The following is a 17,881-nucleotide window of genomic DNA, read 5'->3' on the forward strand; positions in this document are numbered from 1 at the left end:
CATCATGTGTACTCAGGTTCATCTCTGCTTTACCAACTCGAAACTCTAAGTTCATCATGTTTTCTTTTATTAATCAAAAGGCTGTGTATTCATTGAAGAAGTCAGCTGGTGAGTCCCACGTTCTAATAATGCTCAATTAAACTGGCATCCTTCCACTGATTTTACTGGGCCTCCATTAATGCTTTAAGAAGGTGTATCAGTCAAAAACCACACACTGCTTCCAAGGAGTGCAAGAACTAGTTGTTTCTAGCAAAATGTTAAGACATGTTGGTTGTCTTTGAATGGTGGCACTATGGACAAATTGTTAATTTCCTTTTCTATTTTCCTTATACTCTTATTATTTGTAGTACCAATTTGATACAGGAAAAGGTAATCTTAAAAAGGAAATGAAACATTACTTTTTTTTGAGATGGAGTTTCACTCTTTCGCCCAGGCTGGAGTGCAGTGGTGCAATTTCGGCTCACTGCAACCTCCACCTTCCAGTTTCAAGTGATGCTCCTGCCTCAGCCTCCCGAGTAGCTGGGATTACAGGCGCCCGCCACCACGCCCAGCTAATTTTTGTATTTTTAGAAGAGACCGGGTTTCACTGAAACATTACATTTACATGTTCTTTGAAGTGGTGTTTAGAATTCATTTATACATACATAGAAGAATAGCAACAGAAACTTAGAGAAGTATAGGCAAAAGTAATGGGCATAACTTATTTTGCTGTTTTCATACTAAAACAAAAAAAATTTAAGCTAAAATCTTAAAAATATATCTTTGTAGTATTAAGGAATACTAGAGATTTTAAACCATGGTTATATATGGACCATATGATTACATAAAAATATTTATTTGAAATATTTAATGAAGAGATCAAAAATCAATTATATATAAACTTTTTTTAAAAGCATGTTAAGAACCATATAAAAATATAACTGTGCACACCTTCAATAGCTTGAAATTTTAGTGTTGTAAACAGTTGGAATTCTATATGAACTGGTTCATTCTATAGCATTAATAGGGCTTTCTTGTGTTATGCATACCTCAATTATATAATCCCCTGGAGAAACATTTTGAAGGAGGCAGCTGGTCGTCTCTGTAGTTTGCTCCTGCAACAGACCAAAGAACACTTTAAAAACTCACTTCTTGGGCAAAGATCATCAGGACACCTCTTCTCCCCCAGAGCTGAAGGAGACTTGCCACCAGTCTCAACCACAGTTTTCAGAAAATGTGATTAGATCGAAAAGCAACTGTGTTTATCTGCCACATGTTATCTGAACTTCCCTTTGATAAAAGGCCCAGGACAGCCCAGGACCCTTGCCATAGTCTATGCTTAGCTGGTGGCACCCTCAGCAGGAATATTTGATTTGAAGACAAAGAAACTGGTTTGAACAACCTTTACTTAATAAAAGGGTGAGGAAAGAAATTACCAGTCTGTGTTTATACATATTTTATTTGCCATAATTTTAACATGAGCAGGAGGTCAAAGACCTTGATAGAGATGAGAGCCAGCAAGGACAGCAAACTATGACAGAACCTGACATACACAGGAGCATGTCTAAGGAGGTACTGGGCTTTGCCACCATGACCAAAAACTTTCTTGGTATCCACAGAGGCAATCAGACAGTCCTGTGAACATCCATGAAACGGTTTCCACTCTTCTGACCACTCCCAGTTTAAAGGCTGGGTTACTCAGTTTCCATTTAACCTTGGCCTATTTGTAAAATCAGTAGCCACTGAGTTATCAGTGGCTTGGCTCCTAGATCTGATTTTTCCACTTACTAGCTGTGCGGCCTTGAGCAAGCCAGGTGACATCCCTGAGCCTCAGCTTTCTCATCTGTAAAATGGGGATGACAGCAGCCTCTGTTTCATAGAGTGGTATGGATTCAAGGAGCATAAAGCTCAGGGCCTGCCACACAAGAGAGCACATGATGAATGCTGAAAATATAAAAGGACAGGCCAGGTGTGGTGGCTCAGGCCTGTAATCCCAGCACTTTGGGAGGCCAAGGTGGGTAGATCACTTGAGGTCAGGAGTCTAAGACCAGCCTGGGCAACATGGTGAACCCCGTCTCTACTAAAAATACAAAAATTAGCTGGGCGTGGTGGCATGCACCTATAATCCTAGCTACTCCAGAGGCTGAGGCAGGAGAATCGTTTGAACCCAGGAGGCGGAGGCTGCAGTGAGCCAAGATCACACCACTGCACTCCAGCCTGGGCAACAGAGCAAGACTCCATCTCAAAAAAAAAAAAAAAAAAAAAAAAAAAAAAAAAATATATATATATATATATATATATATATTTGTTCATACATATATATGAACAAATGAGAAATACTTCTTGTTTATTCCTTGGCAATACTGTTACCAGGCTATATCACCACCAGGACAGCTGGGTTACAGATAACTAGGGAATGAAGGACAGTGGCAAGATGGCCCTGAGACATGCCCAATGATTACATTCTCAAGTATCTACCAACCACTGAGAGCCAACAAAGCCTAATGCTCACATTGAGCAACCCAAATTCCAGTGGCCTGGGGGTCGCTTTGAAACACGCAGTGTTCCTTTATGTACACCCAGCAGCTCACCTGCTTACAGGTCTTTCGCTTGAAAGGTCCTTCGTGCTTGAGCTTGTAGTGAAGATAGAAGAAACGGAAGCCGAAGTTGTGCGGTGCATGGTCGAAGGACACCTGCATGTCCGAGCCATGCTGGCTGATGTTCAGGTTCCGAGGCTTCCAGACTGGAAGAAGGTAGGACCCAGAGTGAGCAACCAGAGGCTACCCCAACACCATCATAGTGGCGATACTTTGAGACTTGATAGATAAGAACACTATTACTTACAGGGTTTACAAGCTAGATTGTCCGGCTGTAACAACAGGTCACAGGCTATTAAGAGAATAAAGATACATGTTTTTAGTTTTAGGACAGTTAGACATTTTCCTCTCCCAACAACCCAATGAAATATAAAGATACTGTGCCGGGTGATGCTAGAAAAGGTATAAAATACATCAATTCAATGAGGATTTTCACTACTGTGCAGTTGTATCTTATGAAAATTTAAATGGTATAATATAAAAATATTAATGCAGTTCACTTTATGCCACATAAATGGTAACAGTGTAAAGTCACCCAGATTTTAAAAGCTTGTCAGGCATTACATAATTTCAAGGCTGGTGGCCAAGGGCAGCAGAGCTATGTTCATGCTACAGTCACATGGAGGCTCTGTTTCAGCTGTAAACAGAAATGATGCTGGCCCCTACCCCACTGTGGAGATGTTTAGACACAAGAGAACTTTGGAGTGGTCCTGGTAACTGCTGCAGGATTATTTTAACCTTCACTAGTATTCTAATTTAAGATGCTTTTGATGGTTTCTTGAAATTACATGCAGGCATATAAGTAGTAGTGTCAGCACTGAAAACCAGGTACCAAAGCCAATAGCTTTGTAACAGAATCTAAACGCAATAAAAACACAATGAGAGAGGCCAAACAGCTAGTCCACTGTGCCATGCTGCTTGCTAACCCAGGGAGAGTCTCCATATAATGCCAAGAAAACTGAAGGCAGCATCAAAACCACAGTGCACTGAAATGGTTATAAATGTTTGCATTCCAGGAACACACCCCCTGCCTCCACCTTACCCCCAAAAAGACACATTGATTCTATGCCAACGGGAAAAATTCATCTTAAATTACACTAATTTTGATTTAGGTGAGGCTTTCATAAACACATTCTTTGAATCTTCTATCTGGTTATTATGTGCAAGTCATCTAGAGATGATGTGACATCCACATGGTCTTTGCCCTATGGAATTTTATTTTAAGAATTATGAGGGCCGGGCGCGGTGGCTCACGCCTGTAATCCCAGCACTTTGGGAGGCCGAGGCGGGTGGATCATGAGATCAGGAGATCAAGACCATCCTGGCTAACATGGTGAAACCCCGTTTCTACTAAAAATACAAAAAAATTAGCTGGACATGGTGGCGGGCGCCTGTAGTCCCAGCTACTCAGGAGGCTGAGTCAGGAGAATGGCGTGAACCCCGGAGGCGGAGCTTGCAGTGAGCCGAGATCGTGCCACTGCACTCCAGCCTGGGCGACAGAGCGAAACTCCATCTCAAAAAAAAAAAAAAAAAAAATTATGAAATCAATTGTTAAAATAACTTTGCTGCATAGAAAACAACCACAATAAGAATTCTGCAGAGGGAAACATTGATGTAGGCTGGAGTTGTGAACAGAAACATCACAATGGATGAGGGCTACAACCAGACCTCACAGGAGGGGATGTTGGACAGGACTGACCATCCAAGGCCTTGAATGACAGAAAGACTGATCAGGAAGGCAAGAAGGAGCTGCTGCCTGTTCCAGGGCGACCAGCCACCAAAGTTTGAAAGCAGCAACTCCGGAAGATTAAAGAGATAACCTGTACAGAACAGAAGGTGAACAGACCCAGCACAGTGGGTGGTTGAGTTCAGAGCATGGATTCCAGAGTCAGACTTCTGGGGTTCAAATCCAACTCCCGGCAAGCCCTTCACCTTCTCTGTGTGGGATTCGGCATCTAGTAAGTGGGGATGGTACGATTAAATTCTTTGTAGGGTTGTCACAGAGGGTATTTGGAGTTAATATTTGGAATGCCTTTAGAACAGGGCCTGGCACATGGACATTAAATAAACAGAACTTTCTAGAAAATAATTTTCTTAATCTAGTCCTGAAAATGACAGGCCACCCTCCTGATAACAGGTAAAAGATGGAATCATTTCATGCTCCTACCTTTACCACAAAATCAACTTACACTTTTTATTCCTTTTTTTTTTTTCTTTTTGAGATGGAGTCTTGCTCTGTGGCCCAGGCTGGAGTGCAGCGGCATGATCTCAGCTCACTGCAACCTCCGCCTCCCGAGTTCAAGTGATTCTCCTGCCTCAGCCTCCTGAGAAGCTGAGATTACAGGCACATGCCACCACACCCGGCTAATTTTTGTATTTTTAGTAGAGACAGGGACCATGTTGACCAGGTTGGTCTCGAACTCCTGACTTCGTGATCTGCCTGCCTCGGCCTCCCAAAGTGCTGGGATTACAAGCATGAGCCACTGCACCAGGCCAGCTGTCTTTTTTAACTAGAAATGGGGTCTTGCTATGTTGCCCAGGCTGGCCTCAAACTCCTAGGCTCAAGCAATCCTCCTGCCTCAGGATTACAGGCATGAGCCACCGAGCCAGGCCAGTTTTTTTTCTTTAATCTAATCGTTTTGATACATGGCTGTCTTTTTTTTTTTTTTTTTTTTTTAGATGGAGGTTTGCTCTTTCACCCAGGCTGGAGTACAGTGGCTTGATCTCAGCTCACTGCAACCTCCACCTCCTGGGTTCAAGCAATTTTCCTGTCGCAGCCTCCTGAGTAGCTGGGACTACAGGCGCACACCATGACGCCTGGCTAATTTTTGTATTTTTAGTAGAGACGGGGTTTCACCATGTTTCTCAGGCTGGTCTCGAACTACTGACCTCAGGTGATTCACCCATCTTGGCCTCCCAAAGTGTTGGGATTACAGGCATGAGCCACCGCGCCTGACCAGCTGTCTTTTTTAACTAGAAATGGGGTCTTGCTATGTTGCCCAGGCTAGCCTCAAACTCGTGGGCTCAAGTGATCCTGCTGCCTCAGCATCCCAAATAGCCGAGAGCACAGGCATGTGCTGTGCCTGGTAATGCAGACTGTCTTAGCGGTGGTCACAGCACCCTCAAAAATATCAACTGTCAGGTCTGTTCTAGAACAAGCCAGGAGTGGGTATATCCGGTTAGATGAGCAGTGTCTGTACCTAACCTTAATTCTAAAAAGTGTTTTTCTGGATGCTTTTCTCCTTGCCATGCTTGTTTCATACCAGTATTTGGCATGTTTTTTGTTTGTTTGTTTGTTTGTTTCCCCCTGAGATGGAATCTTGCTCTATCACTCAGGCTAGAGTGCAGTGGCCCAATCTTGGCTCACTGAAACCTCCGTCTCCCAGGTTCAAGCAATTCTCCTGCCTTAGCCTCCCGAGTAGTGGGATTACAGGCGCCTGCCACCACGCCTGGCTAATTTTTGTATTTTTAGAGAGACAGGGTTTCACCATGTTGGCCAGGCTGGTCTCAAACTCCTGACCTTGTGATCTGCCTGCCTCGGCCTCCCAAAGTGCTGGGATTAGAGGTGTGAGCCACCGCGCCCGGCCTTGGCACGTTCTTGAACACATTTCTGTAGAAAAATCGTTAAAAGCGGAGAAAAGTTTTCTCATGGGAACCAGGCCATACTCACCTCGGGTTCTAAAGAAGAAAGGGTGGTAATTGCTTTCATTTTTAATGGAAGGAAAAGGGACAACCTTTACAAAATAATCCGTTTCAAATTTCATATTCAGGAAAGGTTGAGATTCCATTCCCTAAAAGGGAACAAAAACACAGTGACATCATGGAGAAATTACCCACCCCTCCACCTTCATAAGGTCTTCGCTCCTACCCCAACTGCCACCCGGACACAACCCCAGAGCTGCAGGACATGTTCCAGGGAAGCAGGAAGTCAGGTCTAGTTTCTGGACTAACTTGAGATTTGGATCGCTTAACCATGAAGATGGACAATGCAGTCTGTTTTTTGGCAAAGAACCCATGGCTTGTTAATACTGAACCTCAGAGTTGGGGCGCAGGGTGAGCCCACATACACTCTTTGGAGCACAAAGACACCTTCCAGGATCACTGCTCCAGCAGTAACCCGAGAGGCATGTTTACACAGGGAGGTGCTGAAGAATTTCCCTGGGAGCGTGGAGCAGGCTCAAGGTGCTGCTGTACCATTCTTGCCCACCTTGGCGGGTGGGGTGGACCCCATAGCCCCTCCTTCTCCAATTTCAGACTTTGAATACACTATTCAGGACCCTGGAACAATGGCATGTCTTCAGGAGCACATTCCCCAGTGTGACTTACAGTTCTTTTGAAGCTACTGTTGAGCTGCTTCGGATCCTTTAGAATCAGTTGTTGGCACTGTCTTCCCTCCGACTTCAGCTCCTCCAGTATTACCCGAAATCCTTTCAGGAATTCGATGCCTAAGCAAAGCAGAATGCTTTTATTAATAGTGAACCTAATTACTTCTGAACACACTCTTCTTCCTCCAAGATTACCATCTTCTCTACCTACACACCAGAGTTAAAGGAATTCTAACTGTGGCCAGGGTATCTGAGTCTATAGAATGGAAAAAACACATCCCCTGCATTCCTCTGGTAAAGACCAGGTGATTTTCTCCATCCCACCATTACTAATTAATCCCTAATCCAGCCAGCTATTTCATAAATACCTATTGCCTCTCTGGCATTAGGGTTCAAATATTTAGACTCCAGTTACAATTGGTCATAAAAAGTCTGAAGTGGAATATATAATTTCTAGGTCATTACACAGAATACATTTGGCTGATGATAATTCCCAGTGTTGACTAGGGAATCCCCCAAAACCATGTTTCCACTTTAAGTTTTAGCTCTACATTTTTTGGCACATCTCACTGAGCAACATACAAAATTCCCAACAAATTGTGTCTGCACCCAAGGGGTTCTGAGGCTTGAGATTAAATAGCTTAGGGGAATGCCTGTGTGATTTACAAAGCGGTTCTTGCTCTAATCATGCCTGAAAGGCAGACACCCAAGGGTTGCCCAGTGTGTGCTCTTCATACAGCCTCCGAGGCCCCGAGACACCCACAGCGCCGCTGAAAGACACCAGCCCAGCCTCCTGCCACCTGAGCTCCCCCCACTGCACGTCCGACTAGATGCTTTCAAAAGGATTAAGCTCTGACGGTCACAAGCGCCAGCACTGGGTTTGTGTATCCCACGGAGACTGAAGTGGTCCAACTGCAGCTGGAGAGCCCCAAAGCCTGCCGCAATGGCGAGATATCGATTTCACATTCCTTCTGAACATTTTCAACCCTTCCCCTCCCAGGACAAAAGTAATTACACAGGATGCAATTAACCAGGTGGGAAATTTATTGATGATAAAGGCCAGGAAAATCTTTTTCTCTTTCAAATAGGTTCTCCAATCCTATAATTATTTGATGAAGAATACATATTTCTTGGTGAGTAGGGCAGAGGAGCAACAATTAGAGCTTCACATTTTAGGGTTTCAGAGTATTACTGTGCACAGGTATCGACTCTGCCATGCTGTATTTCAATTACAAAGCTTCCTGTGGGGGTGAAAGCCAGCTGAGCAACCACCAGAGATTCAGACAAGGTGATGACAAAGTCATTAGACCAACAACTATTTTAGATCTCGCAGGACTTGCCTTTTGAGATCCAAAAAAACTTTTTAAAACAAATCCTTAGTATTAATACTAAGATTTAATTTATGCAACATTCCCAGAATGACTAGTTAACAAAAGCCAAGTGATTAATACCATTAACAGCCATACATCTCACAATTACATAAAAATTCATCGTTGGGGAAGGGCGCGGTGACTCACGCCTGTAATCCCAGCACTTTGGAAGGCCGAGGCGGGCGAATCACAAGGTCAGGAGATTGAGACCACGGTGAAACCCTGTCTCTGCTAAAAATACAAAAAAAAAATCAGCTGGGCACAGTGGTGGGTGCCTGTAGTCCCAGCTACTCGGAAGGCTGAGTCAGGAGAATGGCGTGAACCTGGGAGGTGGAGCTTGCAGTGAGCCGAGATCATGCCACTGCACTCCAGCCTGGGCGACAGAGTGAGACTCTGTCTCAAAAAAAAAAAAAAAAAGAAAGAAAGAAAAAAAAATTCATCAGTTGGGGTGGCAAGCAGTGGTTCTTGTTCTTATTTTTAAAAGATTAGCCTAAAAACCGCTACGCCAAGGTTCTGAGGCCGAGGGAAGAGGCAGCAAACGTAATTCCTTTATCACTGTGACACATTACAGTACTATTAACACCTTGTAGTTATGTAATGATTAGTAATTTTATAGAGCAGCTTCCCAGGAAAGAAATTATTTGCTCTCTCTCCCATCATTTAAACTCATCAAATCCTCCCAACAACCACAGAAGGAAGGTGTTATTATCCCCATTTTACAGATGAGGAAACTGAGGTTTATAGTAGCTAACTGGCTTGCCCAGGGTCACACAGGAATAAAATGACAGAGGTGAGATTCGAACCCAGGAAGTGTCTGGCTCTCAGCCAGCGCTCTTAACTCACATGCTTTTCTACCTTCCAAGAAGTGTCCTTGATAGAACCTAACAGAAACTGTCCAGCCACCCCCACCCATAAATCAGCATCCAGGAAAAGCACAGACTTCTGCCCCCACTGGTCAATGTTCAGTTTTCCTGCCACCAGCTCACATCTCTTACTTTCATTCTAACAAGGGGGCCTGCAATTCATCAGGCCAACCCCTTAACCATTTAAGCCTTACATGGAATGACCACTTCCTTTTTATCTACAGAAAATGTTTTTAATCTTTAAATGTTAAGATAATATTATTTTTGGAAACCCCAGTAGGTTAAAACCCAGAAGTACTGATGTGGAGAAGTGGTTTGGCCCATGGGTCTGCTTCATCCTCCCTCTCCTGCAATCTGGTTCTTCTGAGATTTATCCTGTTCCGATTAAGAAATTCAGACTTTACTTCTCCCTTGGCCAGGTTTTCACAAACTTGTAACATCAGGTGGCAGTGTCAAAGCGGCAGTCCTGAGAACCAGGTTCTGATCATGGTAATAGCAGCCACTATTCTTTGAGAGTTCTCTCTGAAAATGTACCATGTGTGTCTCTAACCATGAGGCAGTTCTCATCTCCCCTCTACAGATTGGGAAGTTGGGGTTCAGTGAGGTTCAATGCCTCATGTGAAAGATCAATTCTGGGGGTTCAAACCCAGGCCCACCTGAACAAATGGTCCCCTTCCTACGTCTCACACTTGGCTAACCCATTCTTTCCTGTGTATCTTCAATTCATTCAAGAGGACAAGCAGATTTAGCCCCAACCCGAATCTAGCCATATAATACAGGTTTGCTTTTTTCTTTTAGTTTTTTCTTTTGTTTTTTATTTATTTATTTATTTTTGAGACAGAGTTTCGCTCTTGTTGTCCAGGCTGGAGCGCAATGGTGCGATCTCGGCTCACCACAACCTCTGCCTTGTGGGTTCAAGTGATTCTCCTGCCTCAGCCCCCTAAGTAGCTGGGATTACAGGCATGCGACACCACACCCAGCTGATTTTGTATTTTTAGTGGAGACGGGGTTTCACCATGTTGGTCAGGCTGGTCTCAAACTCCTGACCTCAGGTGATCCACCTGCCTCGGCCTCCCTAAGTGCTGGAATTACAGGCATGAGCCACCACGCCCAGCCTGTTTTGTTTTATAAAGAGACAGGGTCTCTCACTCTATAGCTCAGGCTTGAGTGCAGTGGCACGATAATCATAGCTAACTGTAGCATCAAACGCTGGGCTCAACTGATCCTCCTGCCTCGGCCTTCCAAGTAGCTAAGACTACAGACTTGTGCCACCATGCCCGGATAATTTTTTAATCTTTTTGTAGAAATGGGGGTCTCACTTTGTTGCCCAGGCTAGTCTCGAACTCCTGGCCTCAAGTGATCCTCCCATCTCGGCCTCCCAAAGTGCTGAGATTACAGGTGTAAGCCACCATGCTTGGCCTCCTTTTTTTTGTTCTTTTCCATTTGGTTTTTTTGGCTTATACAGTTTAAATAAAAATTAAAGCTGGGCGCAGTGGCTCACGCCTGTAATCCCAGCACTTTTGGAGGCTGAGGCGGGCGGATCACGAGGTCAGGAGTTTGAGACCAGCCTGGCCAACATGGTGAAACCCCATCTCTACTAAAAATACAAAAATCAGCTGGGTGTGGTGGCGGGCACTTATAATCCCAGCTACTCGGGCAGCTGAGGCAGGAGAATCGCTTGAAACTGGAAGGCGGAAGTTGCAGTGAGCCGAGATCGTACCATTGCACTCCAGCCTGGGTGAAAGAGCGAAACTATGTCTCAAAAAAAAAAAAAAATTCAATTTGTTGCCAACATTTAAAAATGAATTGATTTCATTGTCTTTCATGAACACTGGGATTTTCCTGAAAAATCACAACATGTGCCAATGCTGGGCTGGCATGACTCTGTGTCCGCGGAGACTGCTAATGCTGGATGGCCATTATGCCCTTGGATGGGCCACGGGCTTTCTTGGCACTGCTGCCCTCCCACCGCTGACTAGGGCTGAGACAGAGGCCAAGACATCAGTGCCATTTATTACTCACACAATATTACTTTTCAAGCCCATGTGAATAACAATAACAGTAGAAGAAACAAAAGACCATAGGGCACAGCCTCAAGCCATGTGTACGCCCAGCAAATATATGCAACAAAGTGTATCTGTGCCCAATCCAACAGAAGCCTCACTCACATCAAGACCTGCCTGATTCCTGGAGACCATCATGTGGGACCTTTGCACTGGGCCCTATCCACCCAGGTTATCACCATGCACTCGATTTTTGACCACTCACCGAGGGCCCCTGGGGACCAAAGAATGGTGACTGCCACTTGGTCATGGCAAGCATACTGGCTGATGGTGATATTCTGGGCGTCAGCAATCACGTGCTTCCCCACTGGATTCAAGTAGGTGGTACAATCTAGGGAGTAGGGAGAATGAGAACAGTTAAATTTAAAATTTCATTTTTATTTTCAGGTTCATCTTTTCAAAATAAACAGGGCATGTCTGAAGGTGGCCAAATCCATTCTGTTAAAGATGTGTGCCTCAAAAGCCCAAAAATAAGACATGAGAGGTTGACTACTGCTTGGAAAACTGTAAGATGCTACAGAGGAATGATTTGTAGCACCACCACCACCACCCACTCATCCCATGTTAAATTCCAGGGCAGTGTTGGGAGGATCTTATGCAGTGTGGAGTTTGTGTGTGTACCTGGCATTAACTTTTTTTAAACCTAAATCAGTAATTATTTACATCAATTCAACCAATTTTCAGCATTAAAGAGTGATATGAAACAAAACAATCGCTAAATAACTTGGGCATTGTTTGTTTTTAGAAAAAACCTAGAGGGCCAGGTGATTGGGGGAAAGGAACTAACACTCAGGTGTGAATTCATAGGGGAGAGATTCTCAGCAAGATTCTTAACCCAGTTAGCACAGGCTACTAACTCAGTGACAAGTGATAAAGATGTTAACTAGCATTGGTCAAAGGTAAAATTTTTGTTCTTAGACACCACGTGTCATCAAAGACACCAGCAACCCCCAGTAAATCCAAGGCACCCCACATTGCTCAAAAAACAGAAGCCACACCAATCTTTGATTTTGCCTGAGGAGTTTACTCACTGCCACCTGTCAATGTAGCCATAGCAGCTGCACCACCTGGTCTTGCTAAATACACCTTCAAAATCTGCAAGTTTCCTAAAAAGCTGCCAAAACCTTCTGGCCAGAATCAGGCTGTGACTTCAGAGAATGGCCATGAGCTGTCTGGCCACTCTTGCAGGGAGAACCATTCACCATCCCCAGCAGACACCACTCGTAATTCTTATGCTGCTTCATCCCCATTTCTTTCTCAATGATCAAACTTGAACATCCTCTCTTTTAGTATCTGCTGCAAAAGATCATCAGTTCCATCAAACATCCAAACCTGTCCATTACCCCTCTGAAGCCAGGGTGTTTTTATTTGGGATAAAGCATTCCAGGGGACTTTGTAAGAAGCTCTGTGAGTCTCCCTTTTTCTCCCTGTAGAGTCTCCCTGCACATTTCCCATTTTTATGACTAAAAATGTTCATTGCAGACATTGAAAAACCACAAAAGACTATAAGAAAAATATAAAAGGCATTCATAACCTCTTACCACACAGAGGTGCAATGAACATTCTAATGAATACCCTTCCAAGCCTTGTTTTAACATGCACATAATATTCCTCTTTTTAAATGTATTAAAGCATAACATACACACACTAAAACACACCCCCCATACTTGTAAAACTCCATCCTTCATGCTGCCTGTATTCTGCTTTATTGCCTGACTACATTAGGCACACTCTCTTCCTCCACTCAACTCCATCAGCTTCAAAAGCAGTCTTATTTACATTTCTTTTTTTCTTTTCTTTTCTTTTCTTTTTTTTTTTTTTGAGACAGAGTTTCGCTCTTGTTGCCCAGGCTGGAGTGCAATGGCGCAATCTCGGCTCATGGCAACCTCTGCCTCCTGAGTTCAAGCGATTCTCCTGCCTCAGCCTCCCGAGTAGCTGGGATTACAGGCATGCGCCACCACACCTGGCTAATTTTTCTATTTTTAGTAGAGACGAGGTTTCTCCATGTTGGTCAGGCTGGTCTCGAACTCCCGACCTCAGGTGATCCACCCACCTTGGCCTCCCAAGGTGCTGAGATTAGAGGTGTGAGCCACCATGCCTGGCCTATATTTACATTTCAATATTACTTCTTTCAAAGGATGTTAATAAAACCAAATTCTACTTCTAGTGAAAATTCACTCTCAAAGCAATCAACATATGTTCTCTGGGTAAAGAAGAGATTTTAGAATAGGAAAAAATTTATAACATCTGGTTTAACATCCTCACTATACAAATGAGGAAACTGCAGCTATGAGAGATCAGCTCTTACCACTTCTATCACAGCACAGAGCTTATTGCTACCAACATGAGTTCTGAATCAGAGGTATTCAGCCTGCAAAAATCCTGGCTGAGACCAGCTTCCCAAAATATTAAAAAAAAAAAAAAAAGCAAGATCCTGTCATACTTGTAAAGTTCAAATATTTTGATTTATTGTGGTCCATAATGAAAGAGAATCAAACAGCTCTGAAAAGATGCATGAACAAGAGCAAATAATGGTTGTTGTTGTCATTGTTTTCTTTGTTCATTCCTAATGCCAAAATTAATACTGTTTGGGTTTCTGTAAATATAGTTATGCAATATAAAGTTTAAGAATTTTTTTTTTTTTTTTTTTTTTTTTGAGACAGAGTCTCGCTCTGTCACCAGGCTGGAGTGCAGTGGCATAATCTCAGCTCACTGCAACCTCCGCCTCCTGGGTTCAAGCAATTCTCCTGTCTCAGCCTCCTGAGTAGCTGGGACTACAGGCACATGCCACCATGCCCAGCTAATTTTTGTATTTTTAGTAGAGACAGAGTTTCACCTTATTGGTTAGGTTGGTCTCGAACTCCTGACCTCAGGTGATCCACCCGCTTTGGCCTCCCAAAGTGCTGGGATTACAGGCATGAGCCACTGTGCCCAGCCAATATAAAGTCTAAGAATTAAGAAAATTTAATATAACCTACTTGGGCATACCACCTCAGAATGTAAAGGAAAAAACATGGAATTCAAGGCCAAAGGAGGCAGAGAGACTTATAAAATTTAATTTTGACTTAATGGCAAGACATTTTCTTCCTGTATAACATTAAATGACAAAGGAATAGAAAAATACGATTTTTAGTAATTTTGTTGAAAACCCAGTAATTGTTTCTTAGTTATTTCAAACAAGTTATTTCAGTTGACTAGTAACCAGTCAACTGAGCAGTAACAGGAACTTCCTTGTGGAAGACAGAAATATCTTTTTCAATGGAAAATATGGAATAAGTTTTTCTACACAGCCTGGATCCAATTACTAGCAAGTCCAAAGTTTTGGATTCTGGTTACAAAAAATGTATGTCCAAATGACATTTTCCCAAAATGCAACTGAACTTCAAACGTCTCAGGAGTCAATACAAGCTGTGAATTAAATTTTAATTAAATGTTGAAGAATTAAAAAGAAAGTAATGACTAAGAGACAGGCATAGGTATGTGGGCCAAATATTTGGTATTATTAAAAAAACAGCAAGATACTTTAAAGTTTTACACGGAGAGATCCTCCTTCACAAACCCCATATTAAATTAGAGATACAAATGTTTGTTTGCAGCTGATGGGAAAATTCTGAACTCTTGAGTGTAATACAAGATCTGCTAGGACCAAGAGCACATATTAGAAATTCACTTTGTAACTCAAAGAAAGATCCCTTCCACGTCTTTACTTAGCTGAACCAAGTATCATGGATGTGCAAATCTTTCATTAGCATCTACCCAGCATTTACCCAGAACATATATACACCACCAATGTGAGCTGCCTGAGTTGCACGTGTAAGTCCTCACTGGTTAGCCTAAAATAGCCATGCCAGCAAACTGTGGGTGTGAATCTGACACACATATTTGTATCTTAAAATTGTTAGATTGTAACCGCAACTTTTACAATCCTGCTTTAGCAGTGATTATTCCAGAGGCCTCAATGCAACCTAAGCCCTTTACTTACATTGATTCATAACCCTGTCCAAGAGATTAATCAGATGCCAGAAGTCACTAAATATGAGTCAAGTTCCTTCTTGTCATTTTTACTTAAATTATGGATGATAAAGCTAAAATGATCACAATTCTATACAACTACCTTCTTATGAATGAAAGGAACTGCTTAGAAAAAGCACCCCCCACATGCCCTTAGAAAACAGTTCAGTCAGAAAGAGTCACCCTTTTTTGAGAGAAAGGGCAAAAAAGTGGTGCTTGCATTCCAACTCCAGTTGGACTGGCTTCTATATTAATAGATATCAATTTAATGAATGTACATTGCAGTCAGCTCCCAAGTTGAGCAGTTATAAGCATTACCTCATTTAAACCTCAAAATGATGCTAGAAGAAGGAAACTAAGTTTTATTTTAAAAGAGAAAACTGAGATCTGGAGAAGTCAAATCACTAGCCACAGCTCACAGAACTGATAGGTGGGGCCAGGCGCAGTGGCTCACACCTGTAATCCCAGCACTTTGGGAGGCAGAGGCAGGCAGATAACTTGAGGCCAGGAGTTCAAGACCAGCCTGGCTAACATGGCAAAACCCAGTCTCTACTAAAAATACAAAAACTAACTGGGTGTGTGGCCGGGCGCGGTGGCTCACTCCTGTAATCCCAGCACTTTGGGAGGCCGAGGCAGGAGGATAACAAGGTCAGGAGATCAAGATCATCCTGGCTAACACAGTGAAACCCCATCTCTACTAAAAATACAAAAAATTAGCCTGGCGTGGTGGCAGGTGCCTGTAGTCCCAGCTACTCGGGAGGCTGAGGCAGGAGAATGGCATGGACCCGGGAGGCGGAGCTTGCAGTGAGCCAAGATCGTGCCACTGCACTCCAGCCAGGGCGACAGAGCGAGACTCCGTCTCAAAAAAAAAAAAAAAAAAAAAAAAACTAGGTGTGGTGGCATGCACCTGTAATCCCAGCTGCTCAGGAGGCTGAGGCATGAGAATCGCTTGAACCCAGGAGGTGGAGGTTGCAGTGAGCAGAGATCACGCCACTACACTCCAGCCTGGGTGACAGAGTGAGACTCTATCTCAAAAAAAGAAAAAGAAAAGAAAAGAAAAAAGAACTGATAGATGGGGTACTGCGGTTGGTGCCCAGGCCTGGTCAGCAATGGCCAACCAACTGCAGACTGCAGATCCCTGGCCCATCTGGAACCCAGATTCACACAGATTCACCTTGTGTGAATTTCACACAGATTCACTCTGTGTGAAATTTTAAAAATAACTGCCATTATTAAAAAATGTTTACACAAAAAGCACAAATTTCTCACTATTCTTGGAAATCAATTTGCTACCTTCAGTGGGAATTCCTCATGGCCACCATATTTGGAATTAAGGAGTCAAGGCTCCCCTCAGACTAGACATGAGCTATCCAGTTTGCCATACTGTCCACCATTCCCTAGCACCCTGCACTGGGGCAACTTTGTTTATGTGTTCCTTGCTGGGCCATACTGGCAGCTATGTCCTTAACAACACATGCAGATAAACCCCAAGGAACACAGGGAAAGTGTCCTTACACAACTTTTCTGAACACTATGGAAGACACTTGACCTGGTCAAGCTCCCAAATACTTGAGTGGCCTAATTGAGACTGAGCTGCTTTAGCTGTTGACAAACCTGAACAGGTTCAGAAAATTCGTCAACCCCAAGACTGCAGAGTCCTTGATTAAGCATGGCTATGTAATCTCTAGATGACTCAAAGGGCTCCATTCTTCAGCAATAAAGGTGGTTACTTACTGTCATATTTGACGGTGATGTTGTACAGCCCACTGTTTCTGCTGGCCGGCCCCACTCCCTGTGGGAAAACAAGAGAACATGATGCAGAGTGAAGCCAATTTGCTCTTCCAACACAAAGCCCCATGGAGTCCAAATGCAGGCAGCACTGCTGAGACCCAGGGTCAGGCCAGTCCCCGGACATCATCCACCACTCTTTCTGCCCGCTTCATGGCCCCCCACAGCTGTCAAACTCCCGCCAGCCCAGGAGATTCCTAACTGCCAGGCCGTAGGGATCATGAGCACTCACTTCCCCTAAAACAATAAGGGCAGGCTGTTCTATGTTTAGGGGTTAAATAATAATTCATTAACAGTAAAATTGGGAGAGAGACCAAGAGCTGCCAGCTGGAGCCCTTCCAGTTAGATCCACTTTGAGCACTGATTGGTTATAAAATTCATCTACTCCAGACGCCCTCATCCGCAAGCTCTATTAAGCCACGACAGATAGGCAATTCCTCAACTCTAAGGAAACTGGTTTCTCATTTCAAGACTGGGAATGAGTGTGGGAATAAGCTGTTACTTTTAATGAGAAAATTCTTCACTGCATCCATACCTATGCTTGGAATACACAGTGTGGGTCATAAAAGAAAAAGAAAAAAGACTTTAAAAGGCCTAACTCTTAGTCTTGGTGATGTGGCCGTCAGCCATTTGCACTCAATACCAGGGCTAACAACTGTGCCAGACTTCCCACTTTAATTATAGCATCCACAGAGTGAGCCCCGGAATCCTCCCGTTGACCCCGCCTTTTCCACCACTTATGCATCATGAGAAAGAGCAGCTACAGATCTACCAACTCCAATTTAACTGTTTCTGTAATACTCTGCAAATGTGCCGTTCAGCATTAATCACAGAATTCTCCAAAATATGTTAATTCTGAAATGCTAAATGATGGGAAAATATTCC

The 17,881-nt window shown here is 43.5% G+C and overlaps 1 protein-coding gene across 2 annotated transcripts in view; it reads right to left on the bottom strand.

Moving 5' to 3' along the window:
* IL17RD (interleukin 17 receptor D) overlaps nucleotides 1–17,881 on the bottom strand; it is a 75,727-nt gene that overhangs the window by 13,370 nt on the left and 44,476 nt on the right. For both annotated transcript variants that reach the window (XM_008972057.4, XM_055110971.1), the window contains exons 2-8: nucleotides 16,943–17,000; nucleotides 11,403–11,528; nucleotides 6,903–7,021; nucleotides 6,247–6,367; nucleotides 2,824–2,868; nucleotides 2,571–2,722; nucleotides 1,029–1,094 (exon numbers count right to left, since the gene is read on the bottom strand). In XM_008972057.4, the coding sequence (XP_008970305.2) occupies nucleotides 1,029–1,094; nucleotides 2,571–2,722; nucleotides 2,824–2,868; nucleotides 6,247–6,367; nucleotides 6,903–7,021; nucleotides 11,403–11,528; nucleotides 16,943–17,000 (687 nt within the window). The remainder of the gene's footprint in view (nucleotides 1–1,028; nucleotides 1,095–2,570; nucleotides 2,723–2,823; nucleotides 2,869–6,246; nucleotides 6,368–6,902; nucleotides 7,022–11,402; nucleotides 11,529–16,942; nucleotides 17,001–17,881) is intronic.

Source organism: Pan paniscus, chromosome 2, assembly GCF_029289425.2.
Source record: "Pan paniscus chromosome 2, NHGRI_mPanPan1-v2.0_pri, whole genome shotgun sequence".
Lineage (NCBI taxonomy): Eukaryota > Metazoa > Chordata > Mammalia > Primates > Hominidae > Pan > Pan paniscus.